The sequence below is a fragment of the Nerophis lumbriciformis genome, linkage group LG25, assembly GCF_033978685.3.
Source record: "Nerophis lumbriciformis linkage group LG25, RoL_Nlum_v2.1, whole genome shotgun sequence".
NCBI classification, from domain to species: domain Eukaryota; kingdom Metazoa; phylum Chordata; class Actinopteri; order Syngnathiformes; family Syngnathidae; genus Nerophis; species Nerophis lumbriciformis.
The window spans coordinates 10,370,001-10,392,500 of record NC_084572.2 but is presented as its reverse complement, the minus strand read 5'-3'; the positions used below and the strand labels follow the sequence as shown (position 1 = coordinate 10,392,500).

Below are 22,500 nucleotides of genomic sequence, written 5' to 3'. Positions count from 1 at the left end.
ATGTATAACAGAGTAAGACCATTTTACATTAAAATGTGCCATTTTCAATGTCACACATGCACAAAAACAGTTTCAATTGTCTACTGTAAGTATGTACTCTATCCCAAACACAAGCTTGCACAGCCTTTCAGTTTCTGTGTGTCATTGTCTAATTTCACTACCTTTTTCCAGATAATAACTGTTTGTTGTTGCCACGGTGCTCAGGTGGTGATCAGTGGGAGAAGCCAGTGGAAAAAAGAAACTAAGCTGTGCACGTCAGTGAACTTAACCAAAGCCTGCAAGAATCCCGAGGAGTTAGGTAGGTTGCTTTCAGTCAATGTTTTCCGAGTTAAGATTTTAACGAGGGCTGTCAAAGTTAACTTGTTAACGCATGCGATAAATGACTAAAAATGATCGCAATAATCACGCAGTTTGACTCAACTGTACACAAAAAAAAAATGTTGGGTTAAAAAATAACCCAATTTTAACCCAAGTGCTGGTTCAGAGAAGGACAAACCCCTTATTGGAGTTATTTTAACTCAACATTTTGGGTTATTTTTTTCTATCCAACTTTTGCGTTGAATTATTTAACCAAAAAGTTGAGTTATGACAAATTAATGTTGGGTTATTCCCAACTAACTATTGGGTTGAATTATTTAACCCAAAAGTCGAGTTATGCTATGTTAATGTTGGGTGATTGTAAATAATGTCAATGAGATTTATCCATAAAAAAATTACCTTCAAGAAAAAAGTTACTTCTTAATAATAATCTTAAAAAAGCCATTTACCCAAAAATGCGTTACTCGTCGAAAAACTTTTGGGGGGATACAATTATTATACAAGTGTGTGTGTGTGTTTATATATATATATATATATATATATGTATATATATATATATATATATATATATATTTATACTGTATAAATATATATATATATATATATATATATATATATATATATATATATATATATATATATATATATATATTTTGCAGGTTTCCTTTTTATATTTTATAAAATAAAATAAAAATAAATAATAAAAATCACCTGACGAGCATGGAAACTTGCGAAACAGGCTTGTAGGGATGATATAGCCTCTGTGTTTTTCCTGACCTAACATATATTCCGCTTTACCCCGGTATTGAGCACTGTATAATGGTTAAACCACAGAAACCTTGACTATATACATATATATATATATATATATATATATATATATATACATATATATATATATATATATATATATATATATATATATATATATATATATATATATATATATATATATATATATACACACACACACATATATACACACACACATATATATATACACACACATATATACACTTTATAATAATTGCATCCCCCCCAAAAAATAACGAGAAAAACAACCCCAAAATGGTTCATAATTTTGAAAACTGAGAAATTGATTACAAATTACATTTGTGTTAAAACGTTGCGGTCTTTTTTTAAGTTAACCGAGTGCAAGCAAGTAATTAACTGAAATTAAAAGTGATTAGTCCAAATTTAAAAGTTTGATTAATCTGACATATAAAAAAAATGGCAATACAGATTTGAACACAACAATTTGGTTATATGTGAGCAAAGAACCTTATTTTGCGGTAAGAACAGGAAGTAAAACCTCACACACCCTATTATACTTTCTGCAAAAAGCAATACTTTGCCACAAACATTGAAAATGTTCCTACAAAAAGAGACAGAGAATTTTTTTTTCCTAGATTACCAAAAATATTTAAAAAGACAGTTTTCAATGTGTCGTTATTTAAAAAATTTTTTTTTTTTTGCAATATTCTACTCTCTCTCTCTCTCTCTCTCTCTCTCTCTCTCTGTCTCTCTCTCTCTCTCTCTCGCTCGTATACATACACATCCACTTAAATAATGTAAACATTTGAGACACCATTTTAATTTTTTGCCTTTTTTTATATAAATATTGATATATGATTAAATATTAACAGAAGCATACAAAAATGTTAATGAACATCTCTTTTAAAAGTAATTTACAAAGTAGGGCTATCGATTATTTTAGTAATCGAGTAATCGATCGATTAGATTGTTCAATTAATGGGATGAAGCACACTTTTTAGCCAAAATCACAAGTTTACAAAGGTAAACATGGTAGGCTATTGGCTAGCACAGTGCTTCTCAATTATTTTCTGTCATTCTGTAATTATTTTCTGTACTTTCTGTAATTCTGTACAAAAGAACAAGAAGAACAAAACATCTTGCATCCCTATTAATAGTATGATTTGCCAATAAAATTGTTATGAGTACACCTCTGCATAGCATTGTATCTTTACTAACATGAAAGAAAACAAAAAGACAAAATAAATATAGATCAACTCACAACAAAGAATAACATCAAATCAAATTGCCTGAAATAAAAAGCTAAATGCATCCTTATTTAAACTATAAATATTTTTTGGACTGCCTTAGCCATTTGATACTGAAAAATACAACTAAATAAAACCAATACATTATAATAAACTCAAATTGAGCAGCGTATACATACATATATATATATATATATATATATATATATATATATACTTTTTTATATACAGGTAAAAGCCAGTAAATTAGAATATTTTGAAAAACTTGATTTATTTCAGTAATTGCATTCAAAAGGTGTAACTTGTACATTATATTTATTCATTGCACACAGACTGATGCATTCAAATGTTTATTTCATTTAATTTTGATGATTTGAAGATTTGAAATCTCCATCTCCATAGAGCAGGTCAGCAGCAGGAAGCATGAAGTGCTCTAAAACTTGCTGGTAGACGGCTGCGTTGACCCTGGATCTCAGGAAACAGAGTGGACCGACACCAGCAGATGACATAGCACCCCAAACCATCACCCAACCATGCAAATTTTGCATTTCCTTTGGAAATCGAGGTCCCAGAGTCTGGAGGAAGACAGGAGAGGCACAGGATCCACGTTGCCTGAAGTCTAGTGTAAAGTTTCCACCATCAGTGATGGTTTGGGGTGCCATGTCATCTGCTGGTGTCGGTCCACTCTGTTTCCTGAGATCCAGGGTCAACGCAGCCGTCTACCAGCAAGTTTTAGAGCACTTCGTGCTTCCTGCTGCTGACCTGCTCTATGGAGATGGAGATTTCAAGTTCCAACAGGACTTGGCGCCTGCACACAGCGCAAAATCTACCCGTGCCTGGTTTACGGACCATGGTATTTCTGTTCTAAATTGGCCCGCCAACTCCCCTGACCTTAGCCCCATAGAAAATCTGTGGGGTATTGTGAAAAGGAAGATGCAGAATGCCAGACCCAAAAACGCAGAAGAGTTGAAGGCCACTATCAGAGCAACCTGGGCTCTCATAACACCTGAGCAGTGCCAGAAACTCATCGACTCCATGCCACGCCGCATTAACGCAGTAATTGAGGCAAAAGGAGCTCCAACCAAGTATTGAGTATTGTACATGCTCATATTTTTCATTTTCATACTTTTCAGTTGGCCAACATTTCTAAAAATCCCTTTTTTGTATTAGCCTTAAGTAATATTCTAATTTTGTGACACACGGAATTTTGGATTTTCATTTGTTGCCACTTCAAATCATCAAAATTAAATGAAATAAACATTTGAATGCATCAGTCTGTGTGCAATGAATAAATATAATGTACAAGTTACACCTTTTGAATGCAATTACTGAAATAAATCAAGTTTTTCAAAATATTCTAATTTACTGGCTTTTACCTGTGTATATATATATATGTATACTCAGGAGACATTTTAACCTTCAAAACAAGAAGGATTGTGACAATTTGTGCTGATTTGTTTTTTTCTGAATACAAATGAGGAAGTATTTCAATTGGTGTTGAATTTAACTAAATATTCTGCATATGTTGGATTTAATCCTGTCAGACTCACAGTTGGAGTGCCTGCATCTCAGCATGATGGAGGTTTTGAAGAGGCAGAGTGGAAAAAGCAAGAAAGGCTACAACATGGTGAGCTTATATGCCCTTTGGTTACACTTTTATTTCCGCCCAAGCTGTACAAAACCCACAAAAAAGCCACAACAAAGGACTTTCACTTTCACTTGAGGCATTTTTAGCAATGTTATTGTTTGCTGACTGTCTCAGCCTCATTCAGACCTTTTGCCGCTTTTTCGCATTTCATTTTAAAGCAAAAAAAAAAAAAAAAAGAATAAAAATGTGTCTTTTTGTAGCAGCTGAGCCTGACGGACGTGAAGGTGGACAAGGTGCAGATCAGCGGGGTTGCAGACACAACCTTTGCTGTGTGTCTGGACCAAGATGAGAAGAAGATACTGCAAAGTGTCGTCAGGTAAACATGTGGACGTTTGCAGATCATTATGAAGAAGGATTACAAAGTATGACCTTTCTCTCTCTGTGTGCGGCACAGGTGTGACATTGCTGTGTGCTCCAAACCTGACAGCTCCTCAGACTGGAGGCAGAGACGCGCCGAGATGTCGGCCCAAATTCAGCCTCTGCACCCAACCTTCTGCAACCTCCTCTGCCTGCCCATAGTCACCTTCAGTGGCGCTCTACCATAACCCTCCTCACATCTTACACTCACACATATATATATATATATATATATATATATATATATATATATATATATATATATATATATATATATATATATATGTGTATGCATGTATAGCCGAGGTTTCTGTGGTTTAATATACATTAGGTCAGAAAAAACACAGGCTATATCATCCCTACAAGCCTGTTTCGAAGGTTTTCCTGCTCATCAGGGGATTTTTATAAAATAAGGGACAAGCTGTAGAAAATGGATGGATGGAAAATAAAAATAAATAATAAAAATCCCCTGACAAGCAGGGAAACCTGCGAAACAGGCTTGTAGGGATGATATAGCCTCTGTGTTTTTTCTGACCTAATGTTTATATATATATATATATATATATATATATGCATGTATGTATGTATGTATATATGTATGTATGTGTAAATATATATGTATATATATATGTATATGTTAATATACATATATTTATATTTAAAAAAAAAAAAAAAAAAAATATATATATATATGTGTATATATATATATATATATATATATGTGTATATATATGTGTATATATATATACAGTATATATATATATATATATATATATATATATATATATATATATACCATTATCATATATCATTTTTGTGAGAATAGGACATAGACCTGTGCGCGTGTGTGTGTGTGTGTGTGTGTGTGTATATATATATATATATATATATATATATATATATAAGAAAAACAACAAATGATTTGTTACTGGATGGCAAGAGAGCTCGGAGCTCTGTTTTATGCATTCATTTAAAGAATATATATACACACATATATATATATATACACAGTATATATATATATACGTAAATAAGCATATATTCAGTCATGGTCAAAAGTTTAAATACACTTGTAAAGCACATAATGTCATGGCTGTCTTGAGTTTCCAATACTTTCTACAACTCTTATTTTTCTGTGATAGAGTGACATGTGTGTGTTTTTATATTTATATCTACATATATAGTTGTATATGTATATGTGACATCCTTTGCAAAATATATGTATACGTGTATATTTATATATATATATATATTTGTATATGTCTTAATAAGGTTATCCAAAAAATAGTGCTCGATACCGTAGTAGAGCGCAATATATGTATGTGTGGGAAAAAAAATCACAAGACTACTTCATCTCTGAGATGAAGTAGTCTTGTGATTTTTTTTCCCACACATACATATATATATTTGTATATGTATGTATGTAAATATATGTATTTATGTTTATATGTATTTATATATGTATATGTAGTATTATATATGTATATATATAATATATATATATAATATAATATATATATATAATATATATTTTTATATATATATGCATACAAATACTTATGTATATGTATATTTAAACATATATTTTATTACATAAGTGTATAAACATGTATGTATTCATGTATATAAAAATGTGTGTGTGTGTGTGTGTGTATATGTTTATGTATATATATATATATATATATATATATATATATATATATATATATATATATATATATATATATATATATATATATATATATTTGCATCATTATAGATTATTTGATTAATGCATAAAACAGAGCTCTGAGCTCTCCTGCCATCCAGTAACAAATCAGCAGAGATAAAAGTGGTGAACGGTATGATGCATCCTCATATCTCAAGATGTAAACTATGTAAACTATGTAAATATATTTTTGTATGACAATGCCACATGCATGTGTTGACAGAATTCAACAAAATGAAGGAATGGAGTGTGTTTTTATATTAGAGCAACAGAGGGCGCTGTTGTCAAAAATGTCTTTCTTACCACGCCAGTTATGTTTCATTGTGTAAATACAATTCCGAGTCAGAAGTGGTAGCTTTGAATGAAACCACATTTTAATGCACGTCTTTGTTTGTGTACAAACTCATTGGTTGCACATTCTATATATGACTGTAAAATATGTTTTTGCTTGTTAATGAAAATGTTTTGCACTGCATAAAATCCTCCAGGACTGAGGAACTATATAACTGTTGGAATTATTCAAGGACGAATAAGCAAGGTACTTAATGATCTCTAAGGAGAGTGGAATTTGTTTTATTTGTAATTAATTCACATAACAAATACGCCAACGCCATGTATTATGTATTCATGATAATATATATGATATTTTGAAATCTAGATTTGTACTTGTTTTTTGTTTTTTTTCAAGCGAGTTTCGCCACCAGCAATAAATGAACCGAGCCATCTGATTGGTTGCCAATGTTTCAGTTTACTGGCTTGTCATTGGTCAGTAGGTGTGGTCAGACTTCCGCACCGCTGCTCCAGGGGAAAATGAAAACTGTCAAGTCAAAGTTAGCGGTTGTCATCTGTGCGCTAGTCAGGGTAAGTTCTCTTTATTTTTAACAAACATTTTTATACCTTTATGTCTGCAATACCTACTATGGGTGCTCAGGGAAAAAAAAGAAGGTATTTTTGATTTAGTCTCGGTCTTGTGCAGGTGTAGCGTTCAGATATTAAAAAAAAAAAAGCGACAATTTATTTACTATCATTTTGTTGCTTTTAACTACATATCAGTGTGTTTAAATGTTTCATTTATCACTCCAATCTGCTCATTGAAGCCCAAACGCTCCATAAAGTGTTATTGAGACAAATATTGCACCGTCAGTCAAAAGTTTAGACCAGTACTTTTCAACCATTTTTGAGCCCAAGGCACGTTTTTTTCATTGAGAATAAATCCCGAGGCACACCACTAGCAGAAAACATCAAAAAAATTAAACTCAGCAGCCGATATTGACAGTAAAAAGTCGTTCTCGCAATTGTTGGATATACATTTAAACCATAACCAAGCATGCATCAATATAGCTCTTATCTCAAAATAGGTGTACTGTCACCTGTCACATCACGCCGTGACTTATTTGGAGTTTTTTTTGCTGTTTTCCTGTTTGTAGTGTTTTAGTTCTTGTCACGCGCTCCTATTTTGTTGTTGATTGTCATGTCATGTACGGATGTACATTGTGGACGCTGTCTGCTGCTCAGCTTGATTCCCCTTCGGGGTGATGGACGGCTGGCAGCGCTTCATAGCAGCAGTCGACCTCCAGGGTTCCAACTCCCCCACCCACTGTTGCGAGTTGTCGTGATTATATGTAACATGTTTATGTGTGCATGGAGGTTTTTTCCCACTCCAGACTAGGCCCCCTTAGGAGCCCAGTCTAGATTGTATTTTTTTTACTCATCTTCTTCCCCAGCATTTTATCTTTTTCCCACCTTCTTCCCACCTTTTACGGGGCGCCTCGTGGCAACCCATCAGCGTTCCTGTTCGGTAACCCTGTACACTGTTTGTCTAATCTTGAACGGGTTTGTGCTGAAAACATAGTTTCGTTGTACTTGTTGCAATGACAATAAAGACCTATCCTATCCTATCCTATCCTATCCTACATGCTGTAAGTCTTTGCTGTTGTCCAGCATTCTGTTTTTGTTTACTTTGCAGCCAGTTCAGTTTTAGTTTCGTTCTGCATAGCCTTCCCTAAGCTTCAATGCCTTTTCTTAGGGGCACTCACCTTTTTGTTTATTTTTGGTTTAAGCGTTAGATACTTTTTTTACCTGCACGCTGCCTCCCGCTGTCTTCTGCATATTGTGATCACGACAAACCATGTTCCCGACATCTACAAAGCAATTACCGTATTTCCTTGAATTAGCGCCGGGGCAGTAATTAATTTAAAACCTCTTCTCACTCCGGCGCTTACCAAGGGCATGCGGTAAATTTAGGCCTGCGCTTATAAATTTGAGTGTGATGTAAGGATACCATCATGAAAAGCACATTTAATAAAAAAAAACGTTATTATGGTCTTACCTTTACTTATAAATGAAGTCCATGCGCCGCTCCTTCTGAACAAAAGCATCGATAACTTGTTTATAGAAGTCTTCCTTATCTTTCTTCAGTTTTAGAAGTCTCTCTGTCTCGATGGAGATCTTCCTTTAATTATTACCTCCTGCTTTGATTGAAAGTCCAGTTTAGAAAACTGTTGTTGTCACTTCTTCTGCAGCCGAGTAGTCGCAAGAATGATCCCTCGGATCACTAGCACCCTCTACCACCATGAGGCGGGAGTCATTTAATGACTCATATTCGACACACGCAGCTACATTAATAAAACATTTTTACTGTTCTTTTTAGCATATTCAATAGCTTGGACCTTAAATCTTACTGAATAGCTCTTTATCTTCTTCCCTTTATGAGATTTTAAATTATTGAAATTAGCCTCCTCCATTTTGGAAAATGATGCCTTGAAAGGTGAAGTGTCACTCGTGACGAGACGGGTTTGACCCAGCGGTAAAACGAGGCATGCGCTAATTATTTTGCTAAACAAGTTTGACCCAGCAGTAATTCTAAGCATGCGCTAATTCTAAGCATGCGCTAATTATTTTGCGAAACGAGGCATACGGATAATATATACCCGGCGGTAATTCAAGGAAATACGGTAGCTACCTGCTGCCACCTACTGATATGGAAGAGTATTACACGGTTACTCTGCCGCGCTCTAGACAGAACAGACACTCAACAACGGCACTTTATTTGCGGATTATAACTACTGGTTTGCAAAAAATATTTTTAACCCAATTGGGTGAAATGACATCATCTCCCACGGCACACCAGACTTTGTTTAAGAAGTTAGCACACTAATGTTGGCATGCTAGCATGCGAATGTTAGCATGCTAACAATTAGCATGTGTCAAATACAAAGTTATATGAGTCTGAGGCGTTCAGCTACGATATTGGCTGAAAATGTTAACAGGCTAATTTTCTGATTGTTTTGGTCTCGTTTAGTGGCCAATACCATTATAGTGTTGTATTTGTAGTTCATGTAGCCATTTTTATGCTTGAAAATGCTTAATTTAGGAATATGTTTCCTTACTGTTAACACAAAGCTAAGATGTAGATGTTGTGTTCAGATATTTTAGCATACATTGATTGACCTATATTGTATTGGTTTTAGTATTTTTAATGTACAAAATGTATCTAAGTGGCCCCTGCATTCTTCCATTTTTTAATTAATGTAGACATTGGATTTTGGTCTACTTTTTTTGACAGAGTTACAGGAGCGCTTTGCTATTTTTAAGTATTTTCTGCAAACAACCTATTCAAAGATCATCTCTAAGACAGCACTCTAATCTTTTTAGGAATCTGCTGCAAAAATGTAACTCTCAGAAGTTTTTTTAACTAAACTCGCTCGCAGCCACCAGTTGATTAGCCCACATGAAGAAAAAAGGTAGGATCTAGAACGAATCCTTGAGGAACACTACTATTATAACTAAAGAAGTTGAACAAATGACTACTGACTGCATCTGAAGTAAACAAGCGACAGCAACACCTTAGTTAAAAAATGTGTAACTACCAAAAAAGAGAGGACTTAAAGAGGTGCCTTGAGGAACTCCTCAGTTACGTAAATCACACGTTTGGACCCCTGTGTTATATGTTCATCCATCCATCCATCCATCTTCTTCCGCTTATCCGGGGTCGGGTCGTGGGGGCAGCAGCCTAAGTAGAGAAGCCCAGACTCCCCTCTCCCCAGCCACTTCGTCCAGCTCCTCCTGGGAGATCCCAAGACGTTCCCAGGCCAGCCGGGAGACAGAGTCTTCCCAAAGTGTTTTGGGTCTTCCCCTTGGCCTCCTACCGGTCGGACGTACCCTAAACACCTCTTAGGGAGGCGTTCGGGTGGCATCCTAACCAGATGCCCGAACCACCTCATCTGGCTCCTCTCGACGTGGAGTAGCAGCGGCTTTACTTTAAGCCCCCCCCACCCCGAATGACAGAGCCTCTCACCCTATCTCTAAGGGAGAGCCCCGCCACCCGGCGGAGGAAACTCATTTTGGCCGCTTGTACCCGTGATCTTGTCCTTTCGATCATAACCCAAAGCTCATAACCATAAGTGAGGATGGGAATGTAGATCGACCGGTAAATTGAGAGCTTTGCCTTCCGGCTTAGCTCCTTCTTCACCACGACGGATCGATACAGCGTCCGCATTACTGAACCGCCTGTCGATCTCACGATCCACTCTTCCTTCACTCGTGAACAAGACTCCGAGGTACTTGAACTCCTCCACTTGGGGAAAGATCTCCTCCCCAACCCGGAGATGGCACTTCACCCTTTTCCGGGCGAGAACCATGAACTCGGGCTTGGAGGTGCTGAGTCTCATCCCAGTCGCTTCACACTCGGCTTCGAACCGATCCAGTGAGAGCTGAAGATTTTGTTCTATGTTCTGTTTGCTAAAATAGTCAATGCGATGGTTTACAGTAGTCCAAGATCATCTATCCAACAGGAGCACTCTAGTGTTTTAGGAATTTACTGCAAAAATGTTTGTCTCCCAAGTTGTGAACTGAACTCGGGGACCGGTACGGCCGGATTTGGCTCCCGAACCGCCAGTTGAATGCACCCGGTCTTCATCTTCACTTACCAGGACTGTTCCCCAATGTACAGTATTTGTTGTTTATTGCTCATTATTTACACAAATGCCATATTAGAGGTACAATGAGTTATACTCGTATATGTACAGCTTATTAACATACATAAAAAGATACAAAAAGTTACAATAATTATTAAAAAGGTTGTTTATTACACCAGACAGAAGTGTATTCCTTCTTTTTAAATTCTTTTAAATCGGGAGACCCCAGAAGGATGCTTGTTTGTTTTTTACCTCCTGAGATAATAAGGCATTTTTGATAAGCGTGCCTATTATGATTGAAGCCCCCACCTCACGCTCTGTTGTGTCTGTTACAATCTAAAAGCACAGCTGTATTTCCTCCTCCTTCCTTGGTTTATTGTCCAACTTCCTGCTGCTACCTTGTTAGCCCTAAGGGGGGTCGCCGAGTGGCTTCCACTCTTGTTTATTTGCCCGTTGCTTTTTTACGAACATTTTTTATCTCGATAAAGACGCTAACACTAGTCCACGGCCAGTTTTAAAGCGCTTTAATCTTGATCAGAATCCGACAAGTAATGTCTCCTGCTGACTAAGGCCCCTCAGGCACAATAGGGGGAAACAATAAGCTCAGTGTTATCAATCGTGCTAATATCAGATTATTTTATGCAAACCCATGGGCTCTTGCAATGAGTTACATGTTAAGGTTGTCCATAAAAGATGGAGTGCAGCTTCACATGATGAATACAAATAAACCTTGGTTATGTAACAATGGAGACACTATAGCACATAGTGTGAGACGGGCAATAGCCTTTAGGGGCAGCATATTAAGAAAAATTAAGAAAAAAAACCCAACCTAACCTGTTCAGCTAACTTTGGTTATGTCAAAGGCATACATGAAATTAATATGGTGGGAGAGTAAACACATAGTCTGAGGTGAGCAGAAAAAAAGCTCCTGAAAATAAGTTTAAGGAAAGGCCCTAATAACCGTGTTATTCTATTTACAACAGAAATAATAATAAATTAGCAAACTTATCTTCCACCACATAATTCTGACGCCGATTTCATTAGCAGAGCGTCTTCTCTGACAGTAAGAAATAGCCCTGATATGTTTTGTTGGATGATACATTGTCCCACATGTAACTCGGGAAGAGAGCGTGAGTCTCGATTTGTCACTGCCGTCTGGTTCTGTCATGGCCAGAACGTACTGTAACGGTACAGTGGGAGAAATATATAACTCTATATGAAGTGTGTGATTAACCCAAATGTATACGGTGTGACTATGTGTAGTAAGTATATGAGGAGTGTTACCAGGTGGTGTTGAAGGCGCGTGTTGAGATCGGTGCGGAAGTCCAGAAAGGGCAAGGCAGGCTCGGAGATCCAGGGACAGGCAGGAGGTCAGGGGTTGGAGCGAGGCGTCGTGGTCCAAAGGCAGGCGTGAGGTCGATCTCCAGGTCAAAACAACAAAGATCCAAAAGTAAATGAAGAAAATGTCACCCACTGATGAACTAAAGTGAATCCAGCGTTGTGTATGGAATCATCTGTGTGGAGTACGGGCTTGAAGTTCCAAGTTTTGGATGACCAAGAACACAAGAAGGCAGTCGTGACTGAGTGACAGAAATTCATGAGGAATGAACACAACACACAGTAAAAATACCAAGGGCAAAGTTGTGGAAAGTAAAAGCAACAGTTCTGCCAGTGACAGGGTGAATGGTTCCAGGAATAACATCCAAGATCTCTGTACACACAAGTACAGTCCTAGGACATTTCTACCATACTCTACACCCATGCGTGTGCATTGTTGTGACTCTGTGGATTATTTGAGGTATTTTTGTATTATAGAAGGTGTTCCTAGTACAGGTTGGATATTTGTGGCTGAGAAAATTGAGTTCTGCCCAGGTTCACTTCTTCAAACCATACTGTGGCTAGGAATTTTTACTGTTTAAGACTGCAGAATCATACGAATCCTATTAACGGTTGGTGCCACATGTGCCCAGGCGGGATACAAATTGCTTGGTGTGAGCGCGTGGTAAGGCACCATACAGAGGCCTAAGCTTGCCCACATGGGGGCAGACAAGTGGATGGAGGATGGGTTATTATGGATGTTGCATTTGTACTAAAGTACACTTTATGCTTTGCTTCCTGGAAAAAGAAATTAGTTGGTACAATCGGGCTGCGGTGAACCAAATAAACCCTCACACACTAGGCTCATTTCTGTTTCTCACTTGGCACAACATCACGTGATCATAGTCTCCTTTCTATATACAAAGACTGCTCAGTCCTTTGTGTTAACTCCTGGGCGACATATGACTCAAATGTGTTCTAAAATGGTAAATGGATTTTACTTGTATAGCGCTTTTCTACCTTCAAGGTACTCAAAACGCTTTGGCACTATTACCACATTTAGCTACTTATGACAGCATCAGGTGCAACTGGTATCTTGCTCAAAGTTACTTCGAAATGGTCACAGTGGGACTAAGGATCAAACCTACAACCTTCATGTTGAGAGACCCAAGTACTACTAAAATAATTGATATATATTTAGTGTGAGGTTGTCAGAGGCTATGCCTGGGAAACCAAAATTATACTTCTGGACACAACGGAACAAAGCTGAAGGCAAGAGTACAGTATATGTCAAGATGGTACGGACCCTGTTGTTATAGTAAGTTAATTTAACAATTTATTGTGGGTTAGGCACTGTCAAAGGATATGGGAAAACCCAATAGCAATCATCTAGATTACATTATGGGAAATTTCCCTACCCTCTTACAGTTTGAAGATACTAATGAAACAGAGGTATTGGAATTAATTTCTATCCTTAAGATATCAGCAGCTGGTCATGATGATATAGGTGCTTCATTGATTAAATCAGTTTCCTCCTATAATATTAAACCCCTTACACACATATTTAACCTATCCCTGCAATCTGGGAAGGTTCCATCAGATTTAAAAATAGCCAAAGTTACTACTGTGCATAAATTCAAGACTTTTTAATAATTATCGGCCAATATCAGTGTTACCATGCTTCTCTAAAATATTGAAAAAACTGGTTTATAAAAGAATGATGCACCACTTGAATGAACACAATAGTCTCTACGAACACCAGTATGGTTTTAGGAAAAATCACTCCACCATTATGGCTCTTGTTCAATTGTTTGAGAAAATCTATACTGCCCTTAATAAGAAGGAATTTGCTCTTGGCATATTCTTTGATCTTTCTAAAGCTTTTGATACTGTTGATTATACTATTTTACTTGATCAAAATATAACTTTTTAAATGGCTGCCTAGTTATGTTTTTAACCGTGAGCAATATGTGTATGTCAATGGTTGTTCTTCATCCAAACTTAAGATGTCATGTGGAGTTCCTCAGGGGTCTATACTTGGATCCTTATTATTTCTCATTTACATCAATGACCAGCTGCTGTATCTTCATCCTTTACACCATTCTTAGATCCTAACTCACAAGAAATTTGAAAACCTCATTAGGGAAGCTAATTCTGGTATAGCCGTGCTATCTGATGGGTTTATTGTTAATAGACTATCACTAAATGTAAAAAAAAATCCACCTTTTTTGTGTTTGCAAGCAAAAACAAAACATACTGTAAACAGAGTGCTAAGATTTCTATTGGGGGAAATGAAATTAGTTAAGTTTCATCTACCAAATTTCTAGGTGTCTGTCATGATCCGTGGTCCGGATTATGTTTTGTTTAGTTATGTTCTGTTAGTTTTGGACTCCACTAGTTCCTGTTTTTGTGCACCCTTGTTTGTTTTGTCACCACGGTGACTCATTAGTTTCACCTGCCTCATTTGATCGGGACACGCACTTGCTTTAATCAGGAGATTATTATTTACGCCTGTGGTTGCCAGTTAGTCGGCCTGGCGACATTGCTCTGTTCTGGCTCGTTTCTTGCCGTAGTTCATGCTGTTCGATTCATGCCGTGTCCAGTAAGTCTTGTTTGTTTATGTCCATAGTTCAGGCTAAGTGTATGTTTCCCGCATTAAGTTTTATGTTCCTTAGCCTCTCGTGCGACCGGCACGCTTTTGTTTTGTTTTAGTTCCTGTCTTTTCCTGTGTAGTCAGGTTAAGAATAAATCATGTTTTTACCTGCACGCCTTGTCCCGAGTAGTCCGTCTGCCTTACTGGGAGAACGACCCCGCAGTAAGTTGCGAAAAAACCCTCGTCATGACAGTATCTTAGTCAATGAAAAATTGTCTTGGACAGAACACATAGGTTCAGTAACCAACAATGTGTCAATATCTCTTGGTATCATCAGAAGAATCAGGGGTTTGGTTCATCAGGCATGCTTCTTAACTCTTTATATACAGTTTAATGTATCCATATCTTATCTATTGCAATATTGTCTGGGCTAGTACATATCCATCACATTTACACAAATAATTCATTATGCAAAATACATTTGTAAGAATAGCTACCTCCTCTAACTATTTGGCTCCATGAATTGATTAACGTGGACCCCGTCTTAAACAAGTTGAAAAACTTATTCGGGTGTTACCATTTGGTGGTCAATTGTACGGAATATGTACTGTACTGTGCAATCTACTAATACAAGTTTCAATCAATCAATCAATATGCTTCTCTGTTTAGGAAACTAAATGTGCTATCTATTTACGATATCAACACAGTTCAGTCTTCTTCTTTTATCTATAAATGTACTTACCTCCCTAATACACCTTTTACATCTTTCAAAGATTATTTTAAAACCAATTCGCAAGTTCATATTCATAATACCAGACAAACTGATAATCTCCATCCTATCTTTGGCCGTATAACTCTTAGCCGATTTTCCATTAAACACAGAGGTTCTTTACTCTGGAATACTCGCCTATGTATTGCAAACTCCTCATCTTCACTCAGTAACTTTAAACATAGATTAAGGGCCAGTCTGATGAATCAACATTCTCCATTTGTTCCTACCATATAATGTAGCCCTATACTTCCTCACATGCACTCACACAAACACACACACCTAGTCTCAATCCACACAAGGTAGACGACTTGTTTTTGTCTTAATTTTTTTATATATTATGTTTAATTTTGTTTGTTAATTTACTGCTTTAGGTGAGAACCTTGCATAAGCCCTTTTTGGGTTTCTTTTCTCACCTGCACTTATTTCTTATTACGTATTTCTCATTACTCATTTCTTGTCTCTATGTATTTTAACAATGTTACGTTTAGTACTGTTTATATTGTGCTAATAAATAAATAAATGAATAAACATTCTGTCATATGAGACACTAAGTGAGTAAGTAAAATGACCAAATGCTTCAAGCAAAAGCAACAATTACTGTGTGTCCTTTGTCTGCTGTGCTGCCTGGAGGGTCCAAAGCCCAGTCAGGTCAGACAGAGCCAAGGCTTCCCTATCTTGAGGGTTCCTCTGGACACTTTATTTTAGACTTGTACGGTTTCTTTGATGGTTCAGTCAGATGATATAGTCTTTTGATTACACTGTTTCTTTACAAAGCGCCTTCATGACAAAAGTGTTCATCTTTTTACAGAATTTTTACAAGTGTTTAAGAGCACTCAATGTTCTTGGCATGACAACACTAAACAATGCGCTTCGCTGTATTTAAAGTCCATGCTGCATACAATACACAACAAAATTATTTTGGGCTCCACATTTCCACAAAGCTAAGGACCTCGGGCCGGACTTCTCCCTACACCATTATTCCTATTTTGTATATCCTGGGGAACTAGCGTCCTCGACATTAGACATTTGATTTTGGCCTATTTATTTTGTCAGAGTATGGGGTAGCGGACTGTCTGATTGTGGCTGTCCGCTCCCTGTACGATCAGTGTCAGAGCTTGGTCCGCATTGCCGGCAGTAGGTCGGACACGTTTCCAGTGAGGGTTGGACTCCGCCAAGGCTGCCCTTTGTCACCGATTCTGTTCATAACTTTTATGGACAGAATTTCTAGGCGCAGTCAAGGCGTTGAGGGGATCCGGTTTGGTGGCTGCAGGATTAGGTCTCTGCTTTTTGCGGATGATGTGGTCCTGATGGCTTCATCTGGCCAGGATCTTCAGCTCTCGCTGGATCGGTTCGCAGCCGAGTGTGAAGCGACTGGGATGAGAATCAGCACCTCCAAGTCCGAGTCCATGGTTCTCGCCCGGAAAAGGGTGGAGTGCCATCTCCGGGTTGGGGAGGAGACCCTGCCCCAAGTGGAGGAGTTCAAGTACCTAGGAGTCTTGTTCACGAGTGGGGGAAGAGTGGATCGTGAGATCGACAGGCGGATCGGTGCGGCGTCTTCAGTAATGCGGACGCTGTATCGATCCGTTGTGGTGAAGAAGGAGCTGAGCCGGAAGGCAAAGCTCTCAATTTACCGGTCGATCTACGTTCCCATCCTCACCTATGGTCATGAGCTTTGGGTTATGACCGAAAGGACAAGATCACGGGTACAAGCGGCCGAAATGAGTTTCCTCCGCCGGGTGGCGGGTCTCTCCCTTAGAGATAGGGTGAGAAGCTCTGTCATCCGGTGGGAGCTCAAAGTAAAGCCGCTGCTCCTCCACATCGAGAGGAGCCAGATGAGGTGGTTCGGGCATCTGGTCAGGATGCCACCCGAACGCCTCCCTAGGGAGGTGTTTAGGGCACGTCCAACCGGTAGGAGGCCACGGGGAAGACCCAGGACACGTTGGGAAGACTATGTCTCCCGGCTGGCCTGGGAACGCCTCGGGATCCCCCGGGAGGAGCTGGACGAAGTGGCTGGGGAGAGGAAAGTCTGGGCTTCCCTGCTTAGGCTGCTTCCCCCGCGACCCGACCTCGGATAAGCGGAAGAAGATGGATGGATGGATTTTGTCAGAGTTACAGGAGTGATCTGCAGTTTTTAAGCACTTTCTGCAAAAAAGCTAGTCAAAGATCATCTCTATGACAGAATCTGTCAAATCTTTTTGAAATGAACACGTGGACCACCAGGTAAATAGCCCAAATGATGAAAAAGAGAGGACCTAAAATGGAACCTTGAGGAACACTACGAGTAAGATGTTGAACAAATGACTACTGATTGCATCTGATGTAAACAAGCTATAGCAACACCTTAATTTGGGCGGCGTGGCTCAGTGGGTAGAGCGGCCATGCCATCAATTTTAGGGTTCCAGGTTCGATTACAGCTTCCACCAGCCAAGTCACTGCCGTTGTGTCCTTGAGCAAGACACTTTACCCACCTGCTCCAAGTGCCACTTGCGAGTCCAAGTGTCACTTAAAGATGTAGATAATGGCTTTCACTAAGTAAAGCGCTTTAAGTCTCTAGAGAAAAAGCGCAACATAAATATAATTCACTTCACTTAGTTACATAAATCACATTACTGGGAAAACATTGTAATTGCTAAAAAAAAAAAAACCTGGAGGAATGCCATAGTTACTGTATCACAAGTGTTTGCGAGTAAGGTTAAAATGTCAATACATGGATCCACCAATGTGTTGACGGTGGTCCGAGTTCCTCTATACAACAGGAACACTCGAGTGGTTATCAGATTTTGCTCCAAAAACGTTTTGAACTGAACTCGGGGGCCAGTTTTATTTCATTCCTGGGCTGAAATGTGCCCGGGGTACGCCAGTTGAATAGCTGTGTCATAGTGTCTAAGGCTCTACAGCCTGAACAACCCGATCTGCATCTCAGCTACCGGTAGTCTATTTTGTTGTGCATCTTGTGGTATTTGGATTCCTTCACACCCAGCGACCTTCCACTGTGAGCATAGTAAGCCATTAAATACTTAAGTTCTTTAAAGGGAATTTTTAAGATTCAAAACATCAATCATTTAAACTTGCGCCGTGACCGTAACCCCCTCCTTATGGACATATTGAAAGCAGAACAACGAAATCAAGAGACAAGGGAGGGCGGAGGTGGAAACTGGTGGTGGGTCGCCGGCCCAAGTGTCCTCGAAACCATCGGGGACGAGTGGTGGCGGCGGCGAGTAGACCGCCGCTGCAGCCGGCGAGCCGGACGGCCAAGGAAGGGGAAGGTGGACGCGAGTGACACTATAACCACAGCAGCCCACGAGTATACCACTGCTGTTGGCACAAAAAGCGTCCATGTACTGGCCACAGATAATTGCGGTTAAGCTCCCGACGGTTAGTATTACCGTTTTAAATTAAAATGTTCAAAAAACTGTGATTGATAACTGCACTTTGTTAAACTCGCGGACCAACTATCGCTAACTCGCTAGGTTAAATGCTAACATGAATGCAAGAAAAATGTGCATCTTTCCCCATTAAGAAACGGCATACCCCAATCTAAACTTTTACAAACACATTGCCGTCTAAACAACCAAGTTATTCAATTGTTTGCATTGAACCTACAAGTTGTACTTTTTTAGGACAGAGTGATCATCAGACGTAGGTGTTTTTAACAACTTTATTATCACAGACTGAGGTGTAAAAACACAGGAAAGTGAACTTGCGTGATGTCACATAAATCGGAAGTGAAGCAGTCAATTTGACTTTAGCAATACAAAACCATTCTTTTGCTTTCACTTTTACTTTAGTTCAAATGGAAGAAGATGAACATGATTAAACAGTCAAATAAAATATGTCCCTTTAAAAAGCCAGAAAATATTGTTTTTCTTCTGCCAAAAATGTATAACCTATATCTATTTATTTAAACTTTATCGTGAATTCTCCTTATCTTGCTATGCAAGCTTTCATTTCCTTGCTATCATTTGCATTTCGAATGTGTTTTGTATGTACTTTTTTGAGAGCGTAAAAAATTGCCTTAACCCATACTTGCCAACCTTGAGACCTTCGAATTTGGGAGATTGGGGGGCGGGGATTTGGTGGTAGCGGGGGTGTATACTGTAGCCCGGAAGAGTTAGGGATGCAAGGGATTCTGGGTATTTGTTCTGTTGTGTTTAGGTTGTGTTACGGTGCGGATGTTCTCCCGAAATGTGTTTGTCATTCTTGTTTGGTGTGGGTTCACAGTGTGGCGCATATTTGTAACAATGTTAAAGTTGTTTATACGGCCACCCTCAGTGTGACCTGTATGGCTGTTGATCAAGTATGTCTTGCAGTCACTTTTGTGTGTATGCAGAAGCCGCATACAACATGTAACTGGGCCGGCACGCTGTTTGTATGGTGAAAAAGCGGACGCGTCGACAGGTTGTAGAGGACGCTAAAGGCAGTGCCTTCACGGCACACCCTTAATATTGTTGTCCGGGTGAAAATCGAGAGAAATTCGGGAGAATGGTTGTCCCGGGAGATTTTCGGGAGGGGCACTGAAATTCGGGAGTCTCCCGGAAAAATCGGGAGGGTTGGCAAGTATGCCTTAACCGGAATACATTTTACTGTCTGACTTTCTGTATTTATGCACAGAATTATATTACTTCAGGCCACAGTTGTTCTTTATCGCTGTGGTAACACTGCCGCTTTTCTTCGGAGCTATGATTGCTATAGTTTGCCAAATCATCAAAAAGGCTATTTTTATTTATTTATTTACAGACAGACATAGTTTTGTATTTCATTGTTTATTTTGTTGATATCAAAGTCATTTCTGCAAAAAGGTCATCCCTAGAAGCACACAGCTTATGGACAGGGACCCACAGTTAAAATATACATCATCATACAAAATTCAATACAATACAATACATTTCAAAATCTACCCACCAAATAACCATTTACAATTTAATATATTGATAAAAAAGGAATCTTTAAATCCACCAAATCAGTCTCAATAACCTATTATTCAAATTTGATTAAAAGGTTGCATCTTGAAGATCTGCGATAATCTCATCATACATACAGAGGTCAAGACCAAAATTATGCGACTAATGCGACTTCCTCAACCATATTTAATCAAACCTTTAAAGCATGTGAGTTTTCCTTATTGTAATATTGCATAATCATGCTACAATAATCTCTAAATAAGATTAAATATTATTATTAAACCTGCTCAGTGGCCTTGTGGTTAGAGTGTCCGCCCTGAGACTGGAAGGTCGTGAGTTCAAACCCCGGCCGAGTCATACCAAAGACTATAAAAATGGGACCCATTACCTCCCTGCTTGGCACTCAGCATCAAGGGTTGGAACTGGGGGTTGAATCACCAAATGATTCCAGAGCGCGACCACCGCTGCTGCTCACTGCTCCCCTCACCTCCCAGGGAGTGTACATGAGGATGGGTCAAATGCACAGGATAATTTCACCACATCCAGTGTGTGTGTGACTATCGTTGGGACTTTAACTTTAACTTTAAATAAACAAATGTGTGCCATAACAATTCAACTGTACACTAAGGAGGTACCTTAATATGTAGCCCTCGCTTATGCAAATCAAGCAGTGTGCAGAAAAAATACTCATAAATATATTTCATGTTGTTGTTTTTCTCACAATAGCAGCACTGGCTTAAATTGTTCTCCAAATGTACAACTGACCCAGTTCTCACACACATACACACACTGACACACACACACAGGTTTGTAAAAAGAGCCGAGGCCCAGCTGTCCTAATACTTCAGTCGAAGGCTATCCTTATCTGGGGATTTCCAATCAAGCAGTAGCGCACACATACTCTATTGCTCCTTCACTCTGCGAACGCACTTCCACGCATTGCTGTCAGCTCCTTCCTGTTTTCGGAGACGTCTTAAGCGCGCCGGAACGGAAATGAGTGCTCCTGTTTTGTGTTTGGCTGCATTGTTCCCGGGCTCCTTTAACCGACGCCACACGTACGGCGAGTGGCGGCCAAATGGATGCTTGTGTGGCACCACATACAGACTGGGAACTGAGTCACTGGCATAGTCCAGTGGGCAACAATTAAATCTACATTATTCTGCACTTTGTTCTTCTGTCTAGTGTACATTTATATATTCAACTTTACAAATAAAACGTTTCCTCATTATCTTTTATTTATCTATTTCTTTTTATCATTCTAAACTGGCATCTGGTATGTAGTACTCGTGGGGGTTCTGGATGTTGGATTTCACTGTGGCTTTTGCGGGTGGGCGTGGCTTGGGCTTATCTCGACTTCCGGATGCGCATGTCTCGCGGTCTGGTGTTTTGGTGCTTTAGTATTGCAGGGGGAGTAGTGACGGCACAGTTCCACAAGGGGAGGATGTTGCTGTATGTTTTATTATATATATGCACAATATATATAATAATACACAATACTAGATATAAATAAACTAGGCTAGAGAATGGAGTGTGACCAAAATCCAAGAGTGTGTGGTGTTAGACTAGGTGTGTGTAATTACTTGAGTGTTTTACCTAGTGTTGACTCGAGAGGAGGAACAAGGCATGAAGGCAGTCTGTGGGGCAGGCAGATGGTCAGGGCGAATGGCGAGGCGTAGGAGGTCCGTGTCCAAGCGGGGGTCGAGGATTGAAGAGGCAGTCCAGCAAGCAAAGAAAACTATGGCTGACGAGACGCACAGCTCGTCGATGCCGGGACGAAGGCAGACTGCTGGGGAGGATGACAAGGAAGAACAATGAAACACGGAGGGGAAACACACAGAGAGACAGAGAGCATAAAGCTGGGTAGTCGGCTTACTGTACACGACAGAAGAGCAAGTTCCGGCAAGGATCCTTGGGTCCACTGGTCTTTATTCAGGTGTGCTGATAGCTGA

At 39.0% G+C, this 22,500-nt stretch overlaps 2 protein-coding genes across 6 annotated transcripts in view; both read left to right on the top strand.

Moving 5' to 3' along the window:
* Positions 1–4,836, top strand: part of pik3r5 (phosphoinositide-3-kinase, regulatory subunit 5) — a 65,111-nt gene extending 60,275 nt beyond the window's left edge. For 2 of the 3 annotated variants that reach the window (XM_061983690.1, XM_061983691.1), the window contains exons 14-18: positions 1–12; positions 205–298; positions 3,884–3,966; positions 4,188–4,303; positions 4,382–4,836. The exon at positions 1–12 is cut by the window's left edge and continues 65 nt beyond it. In XM_061983690.1, the coding sequence (XP_061839674.1) occupies positions 1–12; positions 205–298; positions 3,884–3,966; positions 4,188–4,303; positions 4,382–4,532 (456 nt within the window). In that variant the 3' untranslated portion in view covers positions 4,533–4,836. The remainder of the gene's footprint in view (positions 13–204; positions 299–3,883; positions 3,967–4,187; positions 4,304–4,381) is intronic. The other variant, XM_061983693.1, reaches the window with a different exon arrangement.
* A 2,056-nt stretch (positions 4,837–6,892) lies between these two features.
* LOC133621573 (phosphoinositide 3-kinase regulatory subunit 6) overlaps positions 6,893–22,500 on the top strand; it is a 67,966-nt gene continuing 52,358 nt past the window's right edge. For all 3 annotated transcript variants that reach the window (XM_061983689.1, XM_061983688.1, XM_061983686.1), the window contains exon 1: positions 6,893–6,913. The gene's annotated coding sequence lies outside the window, so the exon portion shown is untranslated. The remainder of the gene's footprint in view (positions 6,914–22,500) is intronic.